The sequence below is a fragment of the Phodopus roborovskii genome, unplaced genomic scaffold (genome assembly GCF_943737965.1).
Source record: "Phodopus roborovskii unplaced genomic scaffold, PHOROB, whole genome shotgun sequence".
In the NCBI taxonomy this organism is placed as follows: Eukaryota; Metazoa; Chordata; class Mammalia; order Rodentia; family Cricetidae; genus Phodopus; species Phodopus roborovskii.
This window is the reverse complement of record NW_026126648.1, coordinates 8,564,549-8,591,654: the sequence shown is the minus strand read 5'-3', so window position 1 is coordinate 8,591,654 and position 27,106 is coordinate 8,564,549. Positions and strand designations below refer to the sequence as shown.

Below are 27,106 nucleotides of genomic sequence, written 5' to 3'. Positions count from 1 at the left end.
GTCAGGGAAAGCTGAGAGACAGTCAGTCAGATACTGCCCAACATCACTGCTTCTGTTTTGTGAAACCTGTGTATGTTCCTTGTCAAGGCTTAGTGACATGAATGTCAAAAATAAATAAATAAAAGCTGTGTCTATAAGAATCAGGCAGATAGAGAAATGCAAAGCAAGCTTTCTGCATGACTAGAGGGCAGCCGGCCAGATGGTGCTCCCTATAAATGTATTTCTATGTGCGGAGGAGGGGCTGTTCTTGCGTGTTGTATGTAATGAACGAGAATATCATTCAGAAATATGTGTCAGCCAGTTAGCACACTTTGAGCAGAATCAGGTTTTCACTTCCCACCTGCAGGGTCTTCTGCTGCCGAGTCCGTGGGACTAGGGAAAGCTTTATCATTCCCCTGGGCCGCACATGATGTTCCTTTTGTTACTTTTCACTTACAGTGATGGAGATGGGGGAAGCTAATTTTAATAGCAGACAGAGTAAAACACAATAAGAAGGGATAACTTTTTCCAAACGTCAAAACAAACATCCATTAAGAGCTATCCATTTTTCTTGGCCCCCCACTTTGTGGTCAGAAATCCCATGAGTACTTTTACTGACGTTCTGCCTGCCCACAGAAATGTATTTTCATTGCAAACATTTTATTGGTGTGAAAGAAGATATTGCCTGGAAAAGGTATGAATAAAAAGCAAAAACAGAATCTCTCCACTTTGCTGCTTTTTGAAAGCCAAGAACATAATTGGCTGATGAGCTCACACTGCCTGTCGCTGATCCAGAGAAGCAGATGGTGATAAGGCACAAGCCACTTTGTTGATAACCTTTGCTTCCTCTAAGTCATCAAATGAGCTGAGCCTTTACCTCATTAGAGCCTTCCCAAATGCAGCACCGCTGATCATCTCTCTGCGTTACTGCATTACCTGTAGAACAAACCCATGCCATTCTCCCAGAAACTTATCAGAAAACATAAAGGAAAATAAAAAGGCCCACTTTGCCATACATCAAGTTTGTTTCTGCTGATGTTAGAGCCCAAGTATTTGTATTTTCTCTGGCCCTTCTATTTGCTTAATATATAAAGTAAGGAAATGATTGTTCTGTGAAACTCTGTGCAGGCCCCTGGTGAGTTAAACACAAAGTTCAAAAGGAGATGGAATCTGACTAAGACTCTAAGCTTGCTGCATTAAATTAACAACACTAATCTCTGTGTTTCACACGCTACTTACAAAGAGCAGTTTTACAGACATTAAATGAAAATGCCAGACCTGTCTTGTAGATAAAATGCAATAATGCAATCTCCTGTAGACATTCCTTTGGGTCTTTTTAAAGGATATACTCCCGCTAGTGAATAAATAGGACAGGAGTTAGCCACCTTGAATGGGCTCTTTTCCTCCTTAACCTTTATCAACTCTTGACCTTTCTAAACCCCATTAAGATAAAGAAAATAAATAGCAAAGAAGAATTTGGAACAGAACAAGAAGAGTGGTGTGGGGGGGGGGGAATAAAGAGAAACATACTTTAACAAAAAAACTTCCAAACACCAGCATTGGTAATGTCAAGAATTCTAGGAAGTAAAAAAGCCAGCAAATCTAAGTATGCATTCCTTTACACACCTGTTCCAAGGAAGCAAGCATAATGAGAGAAAGAAAGTCGGCCTCAGCCTCCAGCTGCACTATGCATAAGATAAGGAGATCGAAGAACAGAAAAGAGGAAACTTCACAGAAAGATAACACGAATGTGTAGACTTTAACAAAATTCCACCTCATCTTTCCAAAATCCCCTCCTCCACTTGTCTTTGGAGATAATATATCTTCCTTTTTAGTATTACAAGTACTTTATAATTGCATACGTTCATTAATTCTACAAACATCTACTGGAAGCCCCCTCCCCATGTATTCATCTAGGTAGTAAGAACACTTCATATAAATGACATATTCATGTACCTTATGGCTGTACTACCACTGACTATCTTGTAGGTTATGTTGAGGTCTATATATATGAGAGAAAATGCTGAGACAGAGTCAGAAATAGAGAGCCACAGATACGCTATGATAGGAATTCCTACATTCTATGTGACTCCATCAAATAATAATAATAATAGCTTCAAGATTTATTTTGTTTAAAGTATAGCTTCAAATCTATAGAGTTCCTACTTGCACAAATAAGTCTCTTTTTACACTAAAAACAATACAAAAAAATTCTACTTCATTCTATAAATGAGAGGCACAATGGAATCTACAACATGTGTACTTTATGTCAAATTACTTTAGTATGCTGCTATAATCTTCTTTTCCTGTTTGTGATTCATAAATATAAATTGTTAAGTTGAAATTGTTTAAGGTGAAACCTCTTGTCCCTTTTCTGTCCAATGTCATTTAAACACCCTATATGGAAACCAAGATTTCTAAAGCAAACCATGAAACATTAGCCATCACAAAATTATGCATGTGCTTAGTTAAGATGTTTCTTGAAAATATCATTTAAATAACCCTAAATATTAATCTTTTAAATTTTCATAATATATTTGTCTGAGATAAAAATGTTTTATCATTCTTACATAAGATGTTAAGAACTTGCAAAACTCCCCTTTTCAATAATAGAAAAATATTATCTACACCTAAGATTTGTTCCCACTTTTAACAAGAAATATATTTGTACCATGAAGAGAAAGCACTACATCAAACATATTTTCTAAAGCTTGAAATGTAATATTAACATCATACTTGGAGGACACAATAATCAATCATAGTCACAACCAGGCCCCATGTGATAAATAATAAGTGGGAAGAAGCTAAAACTATGAGATTTTACTTTAAAGAGATTCCACCTAGCAATGTACATTGTTTTCTAATGGCCTGTACCTGTTTATCTCTTAATTAAAACAATACATCAGTGGCATCCCTTCATCCTCCTCTGGGTCATATTCAGAGATGACTGGGTATCACCATCACTCAGACTTTGATTTTATTTTTATTGCACATCTCATGAAACTGACTTAGAGACCTAAAGATATGTCACTAAAATATTGAATTGTGAACATTCAGTACTGACTGAATTCTTTACAGCTGTGAAGCATGTCTGACAATGAGGTCAAGCAGGTAATCTTCAAATATAGACACCACTCCCTCACTGAGGAAACACATGTAGATATCTAAACTATTTTGAGTTGTACAATGGATATTTATGGCAAATTTTAGGACTCGGTAGACGGTTCTTAGAAGGTTCCTCCTTCTGCATGGATGCCTGAAGTAATTCACAATGCAAAGTGACTTGGCTCGGCCATGGAATTTTAATGGCGGCCTATCTAATTTGGAGGCATTTCTCCCCACTGGCAGGTTCTGAGTCATTTCCTACATGGACCTCCTCACAACATCATCTCTGCTTCACAGAATCTTTAACACATTCTGACTGCCAGCAGAATCCAGCTTTTCTCTTGACTACATACTTCACTACTTTTCATAAGCTGTTAATGCATCTACATGGTTGATGGAGTCCCGTCTGTAATATGTTACATAAAAGCAGGGCTCTTTAAGGATGTTTTGAAATGTACCCTGCACATACTGGAGGAAAACTGAATTGGAAACACTTGAAAAAAATATACATACTCATTTAAATGGCTAATGATTCATGGGGAAATATGAGATACCCACAAACCAGAATAATACTCTAGAATGTCCTCTTAAAGGCTCACTTATAAATATATCCCCTTGAAACCCATTGTTCCTTGGTGTGTTTGGGTCCCAGCAGGGAATCTGACCCCTTCATGAACATTCTCTTAAATATGATTGATAATGCACGTAGCTCAGTGCATAAAGGTGTTTGCTGCCACACCTGACTCTGAGGCTGGTCCTCATAACCAACTTACACAAGTTGTACTCTGATCTCCACACAACAGCACAAGTATATGTAATCATGAATATATAAAAAGAAAGGAAGGAAGGAAGAAATAAAGGAAGAAAGAAAGAAAGAAAAAAGGAAGGAAGAAAGAAAGAGACAGAAAGGTAGATAGATGTCTTTAAAGAGATCTGATTGAATACAGAAAAGATGACACTGGTTTAGTACACTGACTGCTCTTGCAAAGAAAGGACCAGTTTGTTTTCCAGCATCTGCCTGGCAGCTGATAACTGGTTTTATCTTTAATGTTGAGAGATATGACACCTCTTCTGGATCTCCCCTGGAAGTAGGCAAACACCTTGTACACATAAATACAGGCAGCCCAAATACTCATATGTATTATAAGAATAAGCAAGTTTTAGAAATAAGATCTGACTGATGCTTTTCTTTTACCTTTTTAAATTTAAATTTGAAACAAGGTTGTTCCCTCATCCTCCCATCCTCCCCTTTCACACCCACCAATCCCCAATCCATCCTCATTCTGCTTCAAAGTCTGTCATACTAGGCCCTCCCCCATGTGTCTAGGCTGAGAAAGTATCCCTGAGGTGGGCTTTTGTAACAAACAAAGCAAAGATTACACACAGAGATGATCTCATGTAAGATACTAGCTTCATATTATACTTCTTTATGACTTTGGAATAATCCAATTTTTGGTAACTTTTGTTTTCTGTTTTGAAATGTGATAGTAACATTCATTTCTAGAGACTCTGAGAACTTTAAATTGAGCTAATGACCTTCTGATAATAGTTTACTTTTTATTCATAAAAACTAGAAGCATGGTCTAGTCTGCATCAAATGTGTTTTATTTTTCTTATCCAATCATAATTGCTGTTTGGTATGTTTGTCCTATGAAGTTCAGACATCATGAAAGTATCCTAAGATTTCTGATACAATATAGAAATGGACATATAAAAATTGTAACTGCCCATGCCCTTGCCACCTATTGACATGCAACAGATTACCCTGATACTTAGAGGGTTACAGCAACAAGCATTTATCACACAGTTCCAGAACTATAAAACACTCAGTGGTGGCATTCTCATCCAAGAGTCAGTGAGAATGTCACAGCCAAACACAGTGTGATACAGAACAGCAGTCGCCAGAAGGCTTAACAAGGATGCAGAGGGCTTCTTGGATGGCTCATGTGCAGAACTATACTTGGAGAGCTCACTTCCCTTTTACATGGTTTCTCCAGATTGGGATCTGGTTACAAAGTCACCAGCTTTCTCAGAACGACCGATTCAATTGAGATAGGAGATTAGGGTAAAAACTGCAGTGTCTTTTACACCCAAACTTTGGGAGCAACATTGCATTCATTTTGCTAGTCTGGAAGTCATACAGAGGCAATATGGGAGGTGACTGAGCATGACATAAACACCAGGAGCCAAGGGACATCACAGTAACAGGGATTCACACTGAATCCCTCAATTTACAGAGACTGTTGGCAAAGAAGACAAATATCTAAAAAAGTTGAATTACTTGTCTACAACTAGTTTTAAGAGAAGGAACTCAAAGGAGCAAAGATATATGCCGTTTATGCTGTATTGTGTTTTTGTTTTTTGTTTGTTTGTTTTGTTTTTTACAGCCTCTTGATTCTCTTAGTAGTGCAACATATACCCATTCTATTTTGACCTGAAGAGAACCAAACCAAGAGACTATTTTACATTAGCAACACACACTACTAATTTCAATAACAACATTGTAAATAAAATTGCAGGCAATTATGATTTCAGAAAATTAAACAAGTTATGACAGTAAGAACAGAAAATTTACATTTAAAATAAAAGACTTGGTGTGGTACTGGAGAGGTAGATCAGTGGTTAAGATCACTTATGGCTCTTACAGAGGATCCATATTCAGTTCCCAGCATCCATATGACGGCTCACAGCCATCCACACATACTCCAGTTCTAGGGTATCCAATGCCATTTTCTGACCTCCATGGTACTAGACACACATGTCACACACACACACACATACAGACACACACACACACACACACACACACACACACACACCACTCACACAAAATAAACATATCGAAAAGAATTTTTAAATTTAGAAGACTTAAAAAGGAGCATCCATTTATAATGTCATATTCCAAATATTGGTTTCTGAAAAATTAACTCAGGGCTTTTTAAAAAGTAAATATGAAAAAGGAATAAGAACACCGTTGTATTATTTGCCATAAAAATAAAAAAGATATAATGCTAACTTTAAAGCAACTATACCAATACTCTCTACACAGGAAGATTAGCTCAGAGCATTGGATAATAAGTTACACTCCAAGTAAACAACCAATTCTAGGAGGGTTTATGGTTTTGTTTTGGTCTGGTTTTCTTTTTCTCTTTTTCTTTCTTTTTTTTTATTTTTAAATTTGAAACAAGGTTGTTTCACATGTCAATCGTGGATACCTCACCCTCTCATCCTCCCCTATCACCCCCACCAAACCCCAGCCCATCCCATTTCTGCTCCCCAAGGAGGGTGAGGCCTTCCATGGGGATCTTCAAAGTCTGTCATATCATGGAGCAGGGCTTAGGCTCTCCCCCATGTGTCTAGACTGAGGAAGTATCCCTCTATGTGGAATGGGCTCCCTAAGTCCATTCGTATACCATGGATAAATACTGATCCACTACCAGAGGCCCCATAGACTGCCCAGTCCTCCTAAATAACACCACATTCAGACAGTCTGGGTCAGACCTATGCTGGTTTCCCAGCTATCAGACTGGAGTCCATGAGCTCCCTCTTGGACAGGTCAGCTGATTTTGTGGGTTTCTCCAGCCTGGTCTTGACTGACCCCTTTGCAAATCACTCCTGCCTCTCTGTTCCTGGATTTCAGGAGTTCAGCTAGTGTTGGTCATTTTCTAACAGTGAGTTTCAGCATAAGTACTAGACAGTGTATGTCCCATCATTCCTGTGAAACTGAGTTGTAGGCAGTGTTGGTGAAGCACAGAAGTTTACTGAAAAGTTAGCTGGAAAACCACTTACACAGCTTTCCATATTTCTACACAGGGCTTCATTCTCCCAGTTCATTTATTTACAAAAAATAAAAGCACCCCGTGTTCTCTATCTGCACTGAAAACAGACAGGCAGGAAAGACACTGTCCCGTCAGCAAGTCCAGTCTTTAAAGACTTAAGCAACAAAAACTCTTAACAATAATGCAAATTCAAGATGCAAAAGGCTAGTGGCTTTCCAACAGTCCTATGGTAATATTTAGAGTTCTCTTAAGTGTTTAGTGAGTTCACTGGTAGTTCAAGTATTTTAGAAAAGAGTAACCTAAAATGTAGCTTTGATAGCCATATAAGGTCACAATTTGGGTATGTTTGGGGATGGGTGACGTGCGTATATGTGCAGCACATTGTTTTAACCTCGTTTATAGAACTTTCTCCATGTTGAACTCACATTGGTCTCTATGCTTTAGAACAAAATCATCCTTAGAGATGTCATAGCATATGGTGATTTGGGGTCACATTAACCAGTAGTGAATGCTAAGGAGAATGACTGTCAGCACTATATCTTATAGCAGTGTTCTCATAACCTCGAGTTTTCCGAGTAGTCCTGCATAGACTTTTCCGTCATTTTCTTTTTTTCTTTCTGTGAGAATTGGAACTTGGAGTAACACAGCCAAACTTGAGTCTTTGCTGACCCATTCCAAAATGCGGTACTGTCTACCAGCCTTCCCTTTTGACATGTGGCAGATGTGAGCAACCACTGGATTGATACATTTTGAAATGTTAGGTTTTGTTACATAATTTTCTTTTCAATTAAATACTTAGTTGTTCTAAAATCAAACAAAATGCCCATAGATCCAAGAATATTATTAAAAATAACTTTGTAAGCAGGATCTCAGTATCTTCTAAGACTAGATGCAGTCCATTATCTGACTGTGGGTTGATGCTTGTGTTTGATTTCTTGATAAAAATATCAAGGCATGGGGCTTTTGGGGTGCAAAGAGGGCCACTGATGCTAACAAAAGACTGAATGAAAATCCAAAGGGGGCTTTCCTATATGATTCAACTACATTTTAACAGCAAGCCTGAATGCCATTTCTACTGTCAGTGCATTTCTACAAAACTAGGCATTATAAGCATATGGAATTGGGATTATGTGTCTTGAAGAAATTAAGCAATGAGTTATTGCTCTGAGATTTGCCCTAAAAATATAAAGTATATCTAGTCTATATACAAAAATATACTGCAACAACCATATATGTAATACACTTGGCCTTCTAGGTCTCAGCTTTTTCTGGAAGGTAACTGGGATGGAAGAAAGCATCACAAATTTCAACTAATCTAGACTTACTTCTAGACTCCCTTCATGAACTGACTTTGTGCTAGTATTTAGCAATGTTTTATATTTTGTTTCCACAGTAAAGGACGTTTGAAACATAGTAGAAATTTCTCCCCACAAAGAAAACTAAGAAAAGTGTTAAATGAATTTTATAATCTTCCCAATTTTATGACCCCAATTCACATATCATAGTAAGTTTTCTTCCCTCCAACTGGACTGAATCATACCTAGAAATGGCCTTCCCTATGGAAATCCTAAGACACAGATGCCTCTCCATTCTTGGTTAAGGATAATTAATTTTAGGTTAACAAAAGATCCTACTTTTCCCAACTCAGTGGAATTATAACACAGTTCTTCCCACTAGTCCAAATTCAGAATAGTTATGTCTGAAATATTCTGAGCCAAAATATAATCATTCAAGAGACTCATCTATGAAAAAGCCAACTAGTTGATGGGCATCAGTGGTGCATGCCTTTAATCCCAGCACTGGGGGAGGCAGAGTAAAATGGATTCTCTGTGAGTTCAAGGCCAGCCTGGTCTACAGAGCTAGCATGGCAGTCTCTAAAGCAACACAGAGAAACCCTGTCTTGAAAAACAAACAAACATAAATAAATAAGGAAGAAAAGAAAAGGTCTTTGTTTGAGGTCTGTTTTATGCTATGGTACTGCTCTTCAAGCCAAGGTCCAAAGGGTACCCCTAACTTTGCCTATATTTGGAGTGTTTTGTGTTTTGATACCCCTCATCACAACTTGTGTGTAGAACAATGGGACTCTATAAGCTTGAATAGCAAGTGATCAATACAATTTGTGTACTAGTAATTAGAATCCATGAAGTTGGACTATCAAAATATGTAGTGAATGATAATGTAGTAAATATTACAGTCACACTTTAGAAATGAAAGATTTCCTTCATCATGGAGCCTATCTATCTATCATGTTATCTATCTATAAAAACCTTACAAGTGTCTTCACCTATTTATCTTCAAGTATATGTTCCTGAAAAAGACATAATTAAAATATTATAACAAAGAGAATGGTTTTCTGTAAAAGCAATTTTAGTAAAGATTGAAGATATAGATTAAGAAACTCACAGAGCAAAGTAGAAATGCCAAATTAAATACATTGGCTGCTAATAAATAAATGATGATTGGATAAACTAGAAATCTAGATTAAAAGTCCCTCAGGCCATTAAAGAACTATTGATGGTCTTTTAAGTTCATATTTTCAATATCACATGTTCAAAGGTCTAAATTGTAAAAGGCATCTGGCCTGATTCACTTGAGCTCTATTTTAATTCAAAGGGTACATAATTAGAATACTAGTAATCTAGCACTTCATGATATTTTTAAAGTTGTTTGAAAACTGCTAAATCATCACAGAAGGTTTGCCTTGGCAGGGAAAAATGAATAAATTGTTCAATGTACTCAGGATGTCATGGTTTTTACCTTTTTTTTGCTTCCCTCTTCCTATCCTTTCCAGGTCAACTTTTCCGCTTGGCTTTGCCATTGTTGTGCCTAACCAAAAGGACTCCTCCTAGCATGGCTGCAAGGGGGATCCTCTTCTCATAGGCCTACAGGGAGGGTTTCTTATTTCTCTGTAACACATTCAACCCTCTCTGCCTACACCAATCTCTCCAGTGTGCCCTTCCGATTCATTAGTAATACCCTCCAGGCTCCAGCTCCCCCATGAGCCTACACTGTCATTAGCTTTCTCCCCTGAGTCTACCATTGACACAGAGTGAGCCTCAGACAACGGGCTCTTCAAAGGTCAGATACTAGAACTTCTAGGCTTTGAGGCCTGAATAGCTTGTTTCAACCATTCAATTCTACTTCGGAAGTGGAAAAGCGGCCGTAGGCAATGTGTAAATGAAGGAGCAAGGGCCAGGTTCCAGGAAAACTTTATTTGTGGAAGTTCAATTACAATTTCAACAAATTTCCAATTGTAAAAATATTCTCATTCCTTTCATGATTTTTCAATCATTTAACAATGCAAAGGTAAATCTTAGTAAATGGACCATGACACTGTAGTCCAGAGACTAGTTTGATGCGCAGGCTAGATAATGTAAACAATTTTCTCCAAATTTATTATAACCCCTCAGCCTGTGAGCCTCCCTCTTCTGCTCAAAAAAATGCTAGGTCCTTACCACAACCAGCTAAGATTTAGTATATAATGACTTGGCCTCATTGTCTTTGCCTCTAATTACTCTCTTTCTTCTGATCTAGCCATCAGATTTGATTTCTGCTTCTTGAACACGCCAAACCTAAGCCTGCTTTGCGTACTTTGCTAACTTCTCTACCTGTGATCTGCACACCTCCCCTATTTAGCCATGGCTTTCAGGCTTGCTTCAAGACTTTGATCAAACTCCATTTCATACTCTCTCCTGACAAACCCCCCCCCCATTTAAAATGTGACTACTTGGTTGTGAACTGATTTGAACCTCCCTACATAAATTTATAAGCTAAAGTTCTAACCGTCTGGGGTCTCTTAATCTATAATATTGAAATTGTGCCACCAAGAATGCGACTCTGATAAAACAATACTGTAGGGTAGATGTGTGTAGTACATGCTGGCTCATAAGGAGGCATTAAGATAAGTACATAGACGTTAGAGTCATGTATGCAGAGAGCAAAGACTATGTAAGGACACAACAAGAAATCAACCTTGTCAAGACACTGTTAAGATTTTCAGATTCCAAAACTGAGAGGATATAAATGTCTATTGCTGAAGACATGTAGTTTGCAACGTTTTGTTATGGCAGACACTACATAACTTCATCTTTTATGCTCTCTCCATCCAACTTACCCTGGTATTTGATTCCTTCACCTACTAACATATACCTTAACTTATTAACTATGTATGTCTCCTTCCCCGTAATGGCAACAATCATTTGTTTATTAATATATCCTAAGTTCCCGAGATACCACCTGACGAAGGTTAGCACTCAAATATCTGCACTGTAAGTAAAGCCCAGGAATGCAACCTTGCTAGTCCTTGTCTCTCTTTCCTTCCTGAGAGACGCAATTCCCAGCTCAGCATCTCTACAACCATAGCCAGTAAAGCATAACTCAAGTATTACTGCCACTAAGGGCAGCTCCCTTGCCACCAGCAATAAGTGGTCTCTCTCTCTCTACCTCTCTGGGTTCTTTTAATACAATCTGTAATTCTCCAGTGCCATTTAACACATTGATTCCTGTATTACATTTTTAATACAAGTTTTATCTTCTCCATTAAATGTCAAACTCCTTTATGGTGCAGCTGTTGCCTCAAGTATTTTCAATTCTCTTACCATACCTTCTGCGTATACCACAGATGCTAGAAACACCACAAACATTGGTAGCACTTACAAAGATTAGTATTACAAAACTGTATGTTACTGAGTACATTTTGTAAGACTTCATCATGTTACTTGCATTGTATCCGAGAGGATACAATCATTTCATCACCTTCAGTGATTGTATTATGAATGAAACCAAGAGCATACAACCATTTCACTGTCTTCAGTGATTGACAGAGCCATATTGAAAAGATAGATCTACCACTCTATGAAGTTAAGACTCTTTGTGTCACTGTCTCATCGATAAAGAAAATGGAATGCTTACTTTTAAATGAAACTATTATCATGCTAAATACAGCAAGACAAGTAAACGTGTACCCATCTTCTTAAACTAGTTCATGGTCCAGAGAGGACTGACTTCACATTTCATGTGACTCATTATCTTGCTCTTCATTCTGCATGTAATCTTCTTTAAATTTATATACACCGAATAGTATCAATTTCTTTATTTTTCTGATTTTATTTATGACACGATGATTGCAACATTCTTCCCTTTCCTCTTCCGTCTCATTCAAATTCATGGCCTCTTTTTTCACTAAGTATTATTGCATGCATGTACGTATATGGATATATACTTCTATTCCAATTTGTATTTTATTATTATTCCCTAGATATCTGTTTTGTTTTCTAAGGAAAGATGGGAAAGGTATAGATGCCAATGTGAGGGAAAGTTTGGAAGGGCTGGAAGGACTTGGAGAGGAGACTGTAATCAGAATATGTGATATTAAAAAATATATATTCAAATCAAGAAAAAACACACAACCTTTCAGCCTATATACTGCCACCTGTATGTATGACTTCAGGGCTGAACCTTTGGTTCAGCAAGTGGTGTGTTCGTCCCCTTTATTTAACACTTTTAGATTTATACTTCATTTTATAGATGCATACCTGTATGTGTCTTTGTGAATGTCAACGCATAGGAGTGCCCAGAGCCAGGAGAGGGTGTGAGGACCCCGGGGACTGGAGGTACAGGCTCTCCTGAACTTCCTGATGTGAACTCTGGGAACCCAATTTGTATTTCTTTAGACAACAAGCAGTGCTCTTGACCACTGAGTCATCTTTCCAACTTCTTTTTCAATTTGTTAGAAATTATAAAATCCTTCTGCAGGTCTTAAATCAATGCTAGTAATTTACCTTTTAAACACAAAAGGCTGACATATATTACATAACTTCAGTTTTCTCAAAATTTGTTAAAATTTATGAAGGCTGGAGAGATGGCTCCAGATCAGAAGGACTTGTTACTCTTTCATAGGAACCAACTCTGGTTCCAGTTACCTTGTAATTTCAGATCCAGCCTATCTGACTCCCTTCTCTGCCCCATTTGAGCACCCAAATACAGGTGGCATAAGTCATAGACATACGGGCACAAATATACATAAATAAACATTTCTTTAAAAGATTTGTATATCTATACATACTTCCCATCTCTTTACACATCCAAAAGAATTTAATTTGTCTGTTTTCAAAATTGGGTTCTAAAGTAACTATTTTTAGTTTTCCTTGCTTCTTTTTAAAATCTCATTAAACTTTATTTTCTAGGAAAGCCAAAATTGATATTTTTAATAATCTTTTCTCTTATGTGATAGAGGCAATTTTTTTTCAAATTACTACTTTTTAACATTAAAAACTTTAGACATATAAATGCTAGCCAAACATTACGTATATGAAAGTAATATACAAATTATTCCACAATTTTAGAGAAAATGTCATTTTTAATAGAAAGGAAAAAATTATAGCTCTCGAATCATCAAACTGTAAATTTTAACATATGTGAAGGAAGTCTTTGTGTTAGACATGCTGTCTGCTTTTCAACATCTCCCGTTTTCTCTCTCGCTGCTTAAGAAAAGAGCAGGGGTATTAACCACTGAACATGGCATAACAAGATGCAATAACACAAACAAACTTCATATCAAGGCTGGACTGGGCAAACAGATAAGAGGAAAAGGGTTCCAAGAGCAGGCAAAGGATCAGAGAACCCATACCAGTGCCACCTTTAGGAGCCCCAGAAAATCCCGAGCTAAACCTGTAGGTGTAGAGGATTTAGTGTAGCAGCTCTGTGATTGCTGCTTCAGCCTCTGTAAGCCCCTGTGAACACTGAATAGTTCATTTTGTGGACCAGGTTCTCCTGGTATCCTCAACCCCTCTGGTTCCTCCAGTGCCTCCTCTTTTAAAATACTGGTTTGTATCCTACAACAGCTTCCTTGAAGTCAGCCACCAACGCTCTTTTTTCGTCTCCCACTACAAAGATTGCTAAGCCTTAACGAGAGGGATGCAATATCGATGTCCCACTTGGGCCTGAGTACTCACAGCAATTGTGATAACATGTACAAAAGCCATGCGTGCTCAAGCCCAGAGTGGGAGAGGTAAGCACAAAGGACCACTCCTAGAAGAAAAGCTATTGGTATTTGAAAACACTTAGAGCGTGTGTGTGTGTGTGTGTGTGTGTGTGTGTGTGTGTGTGAGTGAGTGTGTGTGTATGTGAGTGTGTGTGTATGTGTATGTGTGTGTGTGTATGTGACTCTGTGTGTGTGTATGTGTGTGAGTGTGTGTGTATGTGTATGTGTGTGTGTGACTCTGTGTGTGTATGTGTGTGAGTGTGTGTGTATGTGTGTGTGAGTGTGCGTATGTGAGTGTGTGTGTATGTGTATGTGTGAGTGTGTGTGTATGTGACTCTGTGTGTGTGTGAGTGTGTGTGTGTGTGACTCTGTGTGTGTGTGTGAGTGTGTGTGTATGTGAGTGTGTGTGACTCTGTGTGTGTGTGTGTGTGTGTGACTCTGTGTGTGTGTGTGTGTGTGTGTAGCCCCAGGTATACTGACCACAGTCCAGAATAAGCCTATACCCAAAAGCCTTAGGATGACATACACTGGACCTGATGGGTTTAAAGAAAGAGAGAAAACACAAAGTTTCTGAGTATGGACATTTAAGTGGATCTGGGAGGAGTTGAGGCAGAGAGATAAATATTACCAAAATATTCTCACTGAATTTATGTAAGAAAAGGAAGAGGGGAAAGAGGAAGAAGAAAGGAAAATAATTCTGACTTGCAAATGTGTATGTTGTACCTCGAAGGTTCACTTACTGTGTTCTGGAATCCTCCAAAGTCTACACACCTGCTCACGCCCACATACTGAGGAAAGACCATGCTAAGATTTGAGTTCAAGTATTGATTGCCAAGTCCAGGTATTGCTAAGAGAGAGCACCAATGCCTTATGCACTAACCACAATGTAAACATAGAGCAATGACATCCCTCAGCTACAATACTGTTATGAGCCAGGATAAGTCACTAGAATAAAGAACAATTGACTGCTACAAACAAAATGGCTTTTGAAATATCAAGGCTTTACTAGCATATCCCAATACAGATACTGATATGAAGGTAAGTCCCATGAAGGTAAGATAAGCATCTGTATCACTGTCATTGTGCTAAGTATCTGAGACTGTTGAATTTGAAAACCTCCTTATCTCGAAGTGCTGGGAATATGCTTGAACTTGGGGGTGAACTAGGGCAGCTTCATTGGAAGGTACGTTCGTTTGCATGCATTTGATAGCAAGACCAGCAGTTGGCTGTATCATTTCCCTGAGGTAACTTAGTAGACACAGAATAAAATTGATCTTTACAGTTTTATATAAATATATATATATATTTGGCTTCAGCATTTGGAATCCTTTTGACATCTGTTTGGCTCATGGAATGAGACAGTTGAGAACTCTTTTATGTGTCACCCATGAATAGAACTGGCTCTATGCATCTTACCATATTATAGAAGAAGGACATGACTGACGTCTCAGGACTTTCCATTGTGAGAGTAAAAATACTAAACAGTGGGATGTACAACTTCACAGTGAAAAGTAAACAGCAGTGCAAAAGCAAACAAACAAATTCAAATCTTAGTAAAGCTGGTATGTAACCACAACACATGGAAGTCAAGACAAGAGGATTGAAATTTTGAGGCCAGCCTTGTCTAGTGAAAAACTAATGCATAAAGAAAAGATAAAAAAAAAAAAGGAAACCACGTAAGTGCTGGATAATTATTTCTTTCTGATAAAACCCTTAAGGATACAATACATCAAAGATGGTATCTCTTTTTGTTTCCAGAACTTTTTATCCCACAGGAAGATTTTAAAAAATGCAAATATTTCTATGATGTTTAGGGGATTTTGTTTGCTTGTTTGCTCATATATTAAAATGGGTTTTCTGCAGCTCAGGCTGGCATCAAACTTCTTATCCAGTACAGACAGACTTTGAGCTGATCTTCCTGCTTCTAGTATTCAAGTTCTAGGATTATAGGCATGTGACAGTATGCCTACCTTATTCCACAATTTTTATTTATTCTTTATGTCTAATTTAATATGCTAGTGTTGGCTATACATATAGGGATGCACATGTTTAACTATGTTTAAAGTATGAAAATCCAATTTTATATATATATATATATATGCATATATATATATAGTAAAATTAGAAACAAAAATACATACACAGAAATATATAACTCAAATGTTATATGTATGCTTTTTATAATAAATGACAAAGTATGCATCCCCACACACATTTAAAACTATGGTGTTATTCCTCGTTTGATGTTGAGTAAAAATATAGTGACATTCAATGCTCTGAGTTTTCACACAAGAAATTCTATAACAAGAAGATCCACTGAACACAATTTTTTTTAAGTGAAACCTCATTTGTGATTAGAGTGAGGAGCTTGGGTGCATAAGATCAGAAGGAATGATAGAGGTAACAGTCACAATGCTGCCAGCCCTTGAAAAAACAAGCAGAGAAACAGAAGAGAAAGTTGGTGTGGATTAGTTCCTTAAGGTGCACTGGTATTTTGTCATTTAGCAAACATGAAATGAGTATGTAATAACATCAGCCCTGTGTAATGTGTGGCTCAGATACTGGGTATAAACAACAAAAAAAACAGACATGACTATCAAAACTTCTTCCCTCTCTAAAGACAACTGTGATTAATCTGAAGAATTTTAGGTGTATTATTTCATGGAGAAGTGTGTGTGTGTGTGTGTGTGTGTGTGTGTGTGTGTGTGTGTGCGCGCGCGCGCGCGCTCACACATGCACATATATTTACGAGTTCACCTGTGTCATTTTAAATGTGTCCCTGTTTCTGCCTATTATTAAGACTGTCTCCTGTGACTCTCACAGTTACTCATAGGTGCTCTCTTTGTAAAGGAACTCTCAAATGTGATATATACATACATACAGAGAGGGAGGGATTAAAAAAAAAAAGTCACTGTAGGAATGACTGGATTGGATTGGGTGGTCCAGAAATGGTACCTGATTTTAGAGCCAATGGTTAAAGCCTTGACATGGCTCTTGAGGTGAGTTAAAATTTCACCAATGGAAATTCAAAGTGAAACAAATATTTGGGATCCAGACAAATCTAGTTTTATATCTCAGGCTTAGCACATCCTAGAATTTCACAGCTTGGACTAGATACCATGCAAAAATACCCACTGGCGTGATTCATAAATGGCCACATTAAATTATACAGACACAGATACATAAGATTTACTATGTTGTCCTCCCCCAACACAGTGAAGAACTCGTATGTGTGCTTTCATCACTATTATTCAGTATATGCGATGCTATGTCAGAGAAGAGGAATTAAATTGTATGTCTGACTCTTAGAAGATGCTGAGTACCTTGAGCTCTCATATGAACATCTGACTCTGTTCAATAAATCAGTGTTGATGAGTAATTAAATGCAGAATCCTATGGGAAGGACTTGTACTATGAGAGCTCAAAAAGGAATTAAATCAGCAAATTCTATAGAGTGAGAAAGAGAATAATATCTTCTGGTGGAAGATAAATGAGCTCGGAGCTGGGGTGTAACTGATGAAATATGACCTCCACTACCTGACCACTCAAAAAAATGCTAGTTTCTCTCTAACTACAAAACAGGACTCTCTGGTGGGATTGGCTGTGAGTGTGTGCAGCAAACTGAGCATGTGTGGATCTTTTGCACATAAATACTGCAGCTGATTCTTCTTCAACTGCTTTCTCATCATCTTGTTTTGATGTATTGTTCATCACCCTTTTCCTCATGTTCTTGGCTCTCCACTGTCCTTGACTATCCTTGGTGAAAATCACAGGAAAAAGCTCTCTTCTGTCTTGTGATATCCTAGCAAATGCTGCAGGGTTAGCTGCCTTTTAACTGCCCCATTAAGTGCCCCTTACTTACTTGCTGAATTCACAAGGCAAAGCACGGCAGTTGGGAATCATGAAGAAATTGGCTCAGCTCTTAACACACACTTAATAAGTTTTGTATAAATGAATAAATGTAGATACTCCATTACTACTAAAATTAAAAAAAAAAGCCTAGGATTTTAAAAATTCCTGTCATTTTTACAACTTTTTTGTGTTTATTCTAAATTACTAGGAGAAAAATAATGATTGAGTATTCAGTTTTCATTCCAGAAAATTTAATTTGAATAAAATAAACGGGATAACCTTAAGGTGTTAGATTAATAGCAACAACAAAAGTAAGTACTTGTTGAATGCTGTCTGGCAACAGAAATATGCAAGGGATATCCTTGTTCTATCCTCTGCAGAGCCTCTGCTTACCAATGTGCAATGATATCACAGCTGTGATTAGGTACCAAGCTAGAATCCCAGTCCCAGTCTGCTCACCTTTCCACTGTATGTCCTGCTACCCTGAAACAGTTAAGGATTTAGCAGCAGATGCTCTCCTGAGGCACATTTCTGGGATTCAACATCTAATTTTTCTATCATAATAAAATATATTCTTGTCACTAAGACATAAAGTTCTAGGTGAAAATTTAGTGAAAACTCTGACCCCACAGACCTGACTTCTCTCTGCCCCCCCCCGCCCCCTCTCTCTCTCCAATGAACAAATATATTTTAAAAGCTACAAATATAAACAATAGAAGACAAAGGGAACTAATATATAAAGGAAGGGATCAAGTGACAGATTCCTTTGGATGGGGTGTCTCTCCCCTAAGTAAACCTCAGCACATCCTCTTCCCACACTCATGGCCATTTATTCAGCTCTCCTTTGGCTTGTTCTCTGAAGTTAAAGAGTAACAAAGCTCTCCCCAGACTTTATTAAATGCTGATCAGTAGCTGAGCTGTAGCTACTGTGCTTTAAAAACACAAAGAACACTGGTTCACCCCCCCTCAAAGAACATCATGAAACACCCTTATACTACTGAAATATTTCTATTAGGCAGGAAGAAGGGGTGTTATGAAAGTGACACTCTGCAAATCTTGAACAAACTATTTGCTTGTAAAATCATTTAGCATCTACTGTTAAAATTATATCAATGCTGATAAATTCTACTGTGGTTAATTGGACTTTTCGTTTTTCTACACTAAAGGGCAACTCCTTAGAACTCAGATACCGACTAATCATGAGCTCAGAGATAGATCCTACTGCTAACAGAATAATATGAAGGAAAATATGCGTTATCAAGGAAATCCCAAACATTTGCACAGCAGAAACGGACCATACTTCAAATCTCACAGTGTTGTGATACCTTCTTCTACAAAACATACATCGTGTTAGCTTTTGGCATCACTGAGTTTGACTGATTAAAGTAATATCCTCTCTGAAAACAGAGTCCATTTGGCCCAAATAAGAGATAAACAATTATGTGGTTGATATACAGGTATCTTATGTCTCTCCAGGGATATGACCAGCTTACGTATGATCCTTGCATTATCTGTTAGGAAGAGGGAATTGCATGACCACTGTTAGTCATGAAACGGGAAACTGTTGTGGGGTTCAGGATGAAGACAAATTAATACAGGCAGGAATATATTTCTCTTGCTTAGGGTCCTAACACCAGCATCAGTGATGGAGCATTTTTACAGTGTGGACCTGGAATACCTCTCAAATGCCCATTTGTTACAGGCATGTATGTTGTTGGAGGAGAATCCCCCTTCTTCCCTCTCTCATTTCCCAGAAATAAGGGGAGTTTTGGTGTGCCACCTGTTTTTGTCATTTGTTTTGTTCTTTCTTTACTATTTACACTGACCCAAACTTTCAAAGTAGTGAACTAAACTCAAACTTTCTTTAAAGTTTATTGCCTTCAGTATCCATGAAAGATTCTGTAAGCGGATAACACACAGAATCAGCTGGAAAGTTTGGAGGCAGGAAAAAACAGAGACTAACACTGGACTATTTCCTGCCCAGCTGGTCCTTGTAGATCAGGGGCATCTCTGTTCTGAATTTCAGCTCCTACTTAACAGCTCTCTACAGTTCCACTTTACAGGTTTCAGAAACAGCTTCTTCCTTTTATACGTTTTCAATAGCCTCTCATAAGGCCTGGCCTTGAGCAGTTCCTTATGTTCCGCCCATAATCAAAGTCATCTTATTAAATCACATTTCAGAGTGCAAGGTCTCTCTGCAAACAGAAACAACTGATACCCACTATGGCGATGCCTGCACAATAAGCTCAGTGGTCTTTCCCTGTAGGGTGGATCCTGAGTGCTTCTCCGGGTATGTAAATGCGGCTGTGGAATGTATTTCTGATGCTGGTGACGCTGGTGACATGGGATCTCCGACTCCCTTAAGCAGGAGTGGCAAAACACCTCTTCTTATGAGTATTTAGTTCTTCCCTTTAGACTGTGTGGAACATATTGATTAATTTAGTCAATTAGTCCACAAAAGAGTGTTAAATTAATCATGTCAAAGACTATGAGATCAGACTTCCTACCGCTCTGAAATTGTCATGGTGATAAAATCAGTCTTCTATCTATAGAGTACTCAAGCCCTCCAGGTTTACCTGATATCCTAATTATTGGAAAAAGACAATAGGATACAAAGAGACAGAGCACACTGACATGAGATTTCTTTGAGAAGTTAAAGAGCCAGCAGTAACCCAAACTCACAGCTGAAGTTCTGCTGGGATTAAGGAGGCCAGAATCACCCTGGCTTGCAAAAGATTAAGCAGGACCCCACTTCCCTGATACCAGTAACTCCTACATGAGAAGTTACTCAGGAGAAATAATTCTTTTCATAAAGTTTAAAATGTAAACTCTTCCTAGAAAAAGGAACAACATTCCATAGACTCATCGAAGGTCAAATATAAACACCATCCTGTGAGTTCTTATGTAAGATATGATAGCAGCAGGAAGAACACACAGACACACACATCTATGAAGGAAAAAATATAACAATATAACCAATAATAATAAAAATAATACATAATAATAAAAACAATGGTGTCATTTTGTATTCATTTAAATAATGGAGAGCTGACTTATAATATGAAAAATTTAACCAAAAACTAAAAGGGATTAATTTCAAAAGTAAAACAAAAGAGTGAATATTTTGACTTTCAAAACATATAGATCAAGATATTGTAAATAGCATATTTTACTATCAGGGTTACATGATGGGGAAAATAGAAAATCTATCTGTTTTTGTCAGGATAGGCTTTGAAGCTTGTCAATTTTTAATTACTTGATGTCTGCAAATGGAGGAGGGAGGGGACCCAGGAAGCTGGGGGGAATGGGACAAATGGTCCTGGGGGGGGGGAGATAGAAAAAAAGATGAGCATGTGGCCAGAAAGTAATGTTGTCATTTCTCAGGTCTTATTAATAGCTTTTATTTTCTACTCATGCTTTTAAATACAACATTAAAGTATTTGAATCTGTACATCATTAGCTTAGTGAGGGCTTGCTTCACAAGAACCCAGGGGTATCATGTAAGGCTTAAAAGTTTCTTATCCAAATTTGAAGGACAAAGGGGTCTTCTTCCTTTCCCACCCACCCCATTTCATAGGCTGAAGTTTTGTATGTAATGGGATGAATTCTTACCTCAGCTTTTAACAATACAACCTCATTAAAATAGAAATACTTTTTAACACATTAGTTGAATAACAACTCAAAGCTTAGCGGGATTTTTCTATTTAAATCATGTTAGCTCCCCTGAAGTGAAGAAGTGAACTTTAACACACCTATAGCTTGTAGACCTGAAGCCTGAAACAAAGCTCCAGAAAATATCTACCTCAAGCACATGTCTAAGGAATTGCTCCTGATAGGAATATGAGTCTGACATTTTCACGGACATGATATAGAGAGTTTTTGAATAGTGGCAAAATAACCCTCAAGTAAAATAATCTTAAAAGAAAAAAAAATACAAACCCATAGTATGTTAAGAAACTAAAGGAGAAGCAGTTCAAGAGTTGATGTCTATAGTATCACCACCCATTTTTGTAACAGCTTAAACATTTATAAAATAGAGTGCTGATACCAAATTGTCCAATGATAGAAGAAGCATCAAATGACGAGAATCATCTTTATAACCCATCTCCATTGACTTAGGTGTAGTAGGATATGTTGTGGAGCAGCAGCCCTGTTTAGAATTAAATCTCATGTAGTATATCAAGAGAAAAGTATCAAACTGAGAAGAAATAAGATAACTGACCCTGCATTAAATCTTCATAATCTATCCTAGAAGCCATTAACTTATATTACTTGTACACCAGTTTCTATAACTTATAATTTATAATGAAGGGTCTCTTAAGGTTTTTATATTTTCAAATAAAGCCAACATATGTGCTTGGACAGTACTCTGCTATGTGTTTTCTTTTGGATTAAAACCTCCTTTTTTTTTAACTCAGCCACTCTTTGAGAATTGATTTAACATGAAAAGGAATATAGTTAAAATGTTTCTGGAAAAAGAGGGGTTTTGTTGTTATTGTCACTTTAGGTTTTTTGGTGTGTGTGTGTGTGTGTGTGTGTGTGTGTGTGTGTGTGTGTGTGTGTGTGTTTTCAGACAGGGTTTCTCTGTGTAGCCCTGGCTATCCTGGACTTTAATCTGTTGACCTGGCTGGCCTCAAATTCACAGAGATTCACCTATCTCTGCTTCCCAAGTGCTGAAATGAAAAAGGGTGCTACCACTCTTCATATGTATTATCTTGACTGAAAAAAACTTACATTTGAATTTGTATTCTCTCACATAAAAGTATTTTAGAAAAATCATTAGCTCATTGATTCACACATACAAAAACCTAGGTACTGTGAAACTTACAGGAAAAGTCAGCTAAGGAAATTGTTTTCCTCTCACTGGTGATATCACTAGTAAGGCAAAAAGTCATTCATGTTTATCTATTTTTCTAGTGACTTTTCTGTATATATTTGGTAACAAATGAGAAACAACTGCCAAAGAAAATACCAACTTGTGCTTCAGAATTAACCTGTTTAAATGTGAAAAGAATATTATTTCTCCCTCAGATAATGTCAAGTGAGGAACTAACTATAATAGCTTTGATGATCAAAAGCAAAAGGGTAGCTGATGAAGGTTCATATCATTTTAAAATTTTGATAACTACAAAGACATATGCTGATTGTTCAGGATGCAATTAGCAACTTCTTGAACATATAACCTTAAAGAAAAATTTTAAAACTGATTCGACCCTGCTTCCTCCTTCTTCATTAATTGCTAGCTCAGGGACCCAAAAGTGTTCTAATTAATTTTACATAAGAATTTGCAATATGAACAGAGTATATTATTATAGCTAATAGTAAATGCATACATTGGCCTTTGTGAGCAGAATCATGAATGCACCTGGATTTCAAATTTGTTACTATACCTGTAAAGAAAAAAAGAATTACAAGAAACATATTCCCATAAGCACATTTCTGAGAACAGCAACCTATTCCTTCCTGATAATAAACTTGGGCTCCTATTTCTCAACGTGCAAAGGTACATAGCCACCCATGCTATAGAACAAGGTAACCGCTCCCACCTACACTAATTGCTAAATGTGCAATGAATAAGTTTTAAAATAGCGCTTCTACACTAGCTTCCCACATTGCCACTAGACAACCTGTATGCTAACTACATTTAACATTACTATTAATGCTTTACGACTTCACAACTATTTTCATCTCCATAAAGGTCCTGGAAATCAAAAGTTCAAGAAAACTGTTAACACAAATGGAATAAACAAACAGGGCAGGAGGCAGAATCTGCACTCAAAGAGAAAGAAACAGCTACTTAGCTTCATTGAAAGCTTTCCTTTCATATACAATTTCTCTTGCCTCATGCCAAGACCATGAACTATATACAATTAGCACTAGTGGCCAAGCCATTGTTTCTTAAACAACACACTGCCTTAACAGAAAGTACAGGGCAAAGAAATAAATACCAGTAAGGCCATATTGACCCAAAGAACAGTTTACACTTCAAATGTGAACCCTAGGTAGAAACACAACAGATCTCCAAGGTGGAAAAGTTAGGTCTAGGCTTTCAGTCATTTCTTAAGTAATAAAATTCAGCATATTGTGCACAGTTTAGAATCTGCATATGGGTAACAATCGGATGTGAACATTAGGATATTAAGACACTTCCTAATACCCAAGAACATTTAGTGGTACTTTCTGATTGCTAGTTATTCTCTCAGAATAGTTCCTTCCAATAGTTCATATTGCCACGCCATCACTTAAGCGAGTGTGTTAGCAAACATACCACATCTATCTTCTCCAGATAAAATATGGTTCAAATATCACGCTGTCTGTGTCTCTTTATCTCCCCTCCACCCAATATTCAATTTGAAAAGCACTGAACTCCAATAGTTCCCGATGGCTGAAACCCAGGCGTAGTACTGTGTTAACACCGCTTTGTTGCTCATAAGTTTGATGGTCCATTAATAATATCTTTCATCTTCATCGTGGGGACTAATGTTAGTCCTCCCTGGCTCTAAGTTAATGATAGCACTCAAGAATTTCATAGTTAGCAAAACTATTAGCTTGGTCTTATCATTTTATAACATCTTTAAAATATTTTCTTGCTACCATCATTTAGATTTAAAAAAATAAGAGTTTCTATTGCAATTATGTCAATGTTTAAACATTGAAGTTCGCCGCAACCATACAAACAGCAAAGCTCTCCGGAGAACCTTACTCTTCAGCTGTTGTCACATTTTGCAAGGAACTCAGAATTCTCCAAGAAACATGCTTAACTCCTTCACTGCCGTGCACCAAGATCAAATACTGCAAACAATCTAGGGATTATAACGATCAAAGAGTTGTAGAGAATCTTTAACTGCTTGCAGGGAGGACAGCTTTGATACTCTCATAAACCGCATCAAGCAGCAGGGAGGGGGACATCCTTCACACAACGATGCCCCCCCCACACACACACACCTTCTTTCTTTTTAATCACAGCCGCTGTTTCCTTAGACTGAGGCACAGCTAACAGTGGCTGGCGCTGCCAGGAGAACATAAAAGATACATTCAGACAATCCAGTTCTAACCCCTCCCACACCATAGCTGCACAGCACATGTCTTTAGCAGAAGGAATCTCAGCAAACGAGACTGCATTTTAATGACAATATTAGAAAAAAAAATACAACAAAGGAATAATGAGCCTTTTCTACTCCTCCGGTTCAACTCTGTTACCAAGCTCTGCCAGCTTTTGAAAAAAAAAAAAAAAAAAAGTCATTACCTGTATGAAGAGAACCTGTTAATAGCCTGAGAAGGTACTGGGCAAATTTCAATATTTCACGTTTACACCGTTTCCTACAGCCACTCATCTTAAGCAACAAGGTATTCCTCTGAGGAGAGTCAGAAGACTTTGCCAATAGAAAAAAAAAGAAAAAAGAAAAGAAAGAAAGAAAAAAGGCGGCTTCTGCGGGGGAAACTTCTGTCTCAGTTTATGTATCAAGCTGCTTTACAACTCCTGGGGAATTAGCTGTGAGTGCCTGGGTCAGAAGGTACAGCAGCCGGTGCAGATGGATTCCAGAGTAACAGGACACTGAGGAAGCACCGCCTCTCAGGACGGTCACCAAGTTCTTCTGTGGCAACAGATAGGCTGCTGCTTTACACTTGTAGTAACCCAGCTACAGTGCATCCTGTCTCCTAAAGCAATTGCAACCTCCCGGACCATGCCGAAGGAGGCGGGGCCTGCCTTGCCAGCTCATCAATGAATCAGCATGTAAGCAGGTGAGCAGACAGATGACAGGTCACCGGGGCTGAAGCCCTTTGGACACCTCCTAAAGAATCTGGGGAAGATTCTCGGGGTCCAGGGGTGTCCAAAATGCTTCTAAATAATAAAGGGGAGATTGGAAGGAGATTGCTGGAGGCCAGAACTCATGGACTGTTCCCATTCACAGTGGTGAGCATATTCAGAGAGCCTGGGGGTGGGGGTGGGGAGCTCATTGGAGCAGTGCATTCTGACCAGAGGAATGAAGCAATATAGCTGTCCCACAGAGATATATTCAAGCCCACGGGCTCTATGGTAGAAAATAAGCTGACAGCCAAAACACTATTGTTTCCGCACTGCCCAGGCTCAGGTAGTCGGGAATCAGAAGAAATCACTATCTGCTTTCAAACATAGGAACTTGGATGCTACAGTTGTGAAGCTCTGTACTTTGGGGCAACAGAGCCCCAAAGTTAACTTGCTACATTGTGTCAAAAGGAGGAACCGCCTCAGTCTCTTCTTATAAGGCAAATGCAACTTATTTCCCTGTGGACTTAATTCAAGTTAGGAGAACAATCCCTATGGCTGGTGATTTGCACAGGGCGCTTTTGTACCGAGAGTGGCGCTACACAGGCAAATTGTCATAAATGCCTGAAAAACAGATGCTTGCATCTTTGAAAGTGTCATTATTTCAGAACTCTTCAGGGCTTTGGGCAGTTTTTCAGGTTGCTTTACATTCTTAATACTCCCTGGGCTTTTGTTTGTTTTTACTGGCTCTGTATAAATGTAAAGGCTGTCTCTGATAGTTAGTACACAAAGGATATCCAAACCCTTATTTTAAAAGGCCCTCTACCTCTCAGTTTTGATACATATAACAGTTCTGTTTGGAACTAGTATTTTCCACCAATGATATGTATGAAGTGATGTACCTATACAATAATAATAAAAGACATGTACTGAAATCCCAGGCTTAAAGACGTTTATCAGTAATTTGTCCCCACCTCGACTCTCCCCTCAATATCCAGCCACAGGGATGTACCCATTGAAATGGGTTAATGAAAAAGCACACTTTCCATGAATTTTTAAAAGTTCCGTTGAATAGGTTTAAAATAAAGCTATTTATTCTTGCAAATGCTTTTAACATTTTTCTTCTATACAGACGGCATCCCTTGACAATGTTTGGCACACAAAAGATAAATATACTGTCACATAATGTATATAATTGAATAATGATGTAAAGTCTTATTATGCTTTCTGTGAAATTAATAGTTATGTATGTGTTAGTCGTTAGTTGGAAGTGTGAAATAGGATGCAGTAGAGATGATATTAGGACAGCACTTTTATGCATTTCTCGAGTGGGTTTGTATTAAGCCTCTCTTATGTGCCAGACATGCTTCCGTGCACCGGACACACAGTAGTGAGAAAGGGAAAGACATTGATCTTATGGTACCCATACCTCAGTATAGGAAGGGAGACATAAATGCACAATAAACAGGAGTACACCACATATGGGTAACCCCTAAACTAGATAGAATAGCAGGATAGATATTGAGCAGGCTAGATACGAAAGACATAAGTAAAAAATGGTTCCCGGTACATAAAACACAGCAGGAGTCAACCGTGAACTATTAAGGGCATATGAGGTAGAGAGAACAACTTTGTGCAAGGCCCCTAAGCTGGGCATGAGAT

The 27,106-nt window shown here is 37.9% G+C and overlaps 1 protein-coding gene across 4 annotated transcripts in view; it reads right to left on the bottom strand.

Annotated features, from left to right (window-relative positions):
* Positions 1 to 27,106, bottom strand: part of Kcnip4 (potassium voltage-gated channel interacting protein 4) — a 998,325-nt gene that overhangs the window by 768,659 nt on the left and 202,560 nt on the right. Inside the window, exon 1 of one of the 4 annotated variants that reach the window (XM_051174063.1) lies at positions 24,944 to 25,097. The exons of the other annotated variants lie outside the window; for them this stretch is intronic. Coding sequence (XP_051030020.1) covers positions 24,944 to 25,031 — 88 coding nt within the window. The 5' untranslated portion in view covers positions 25,032 to 25,097. Of the gene's footprint in view, positions 1 to 24,943; positions 25,098 to 27,106 lie in introns of those variants that run through there. 4 annotated transcript variants of the gene reach the window in all.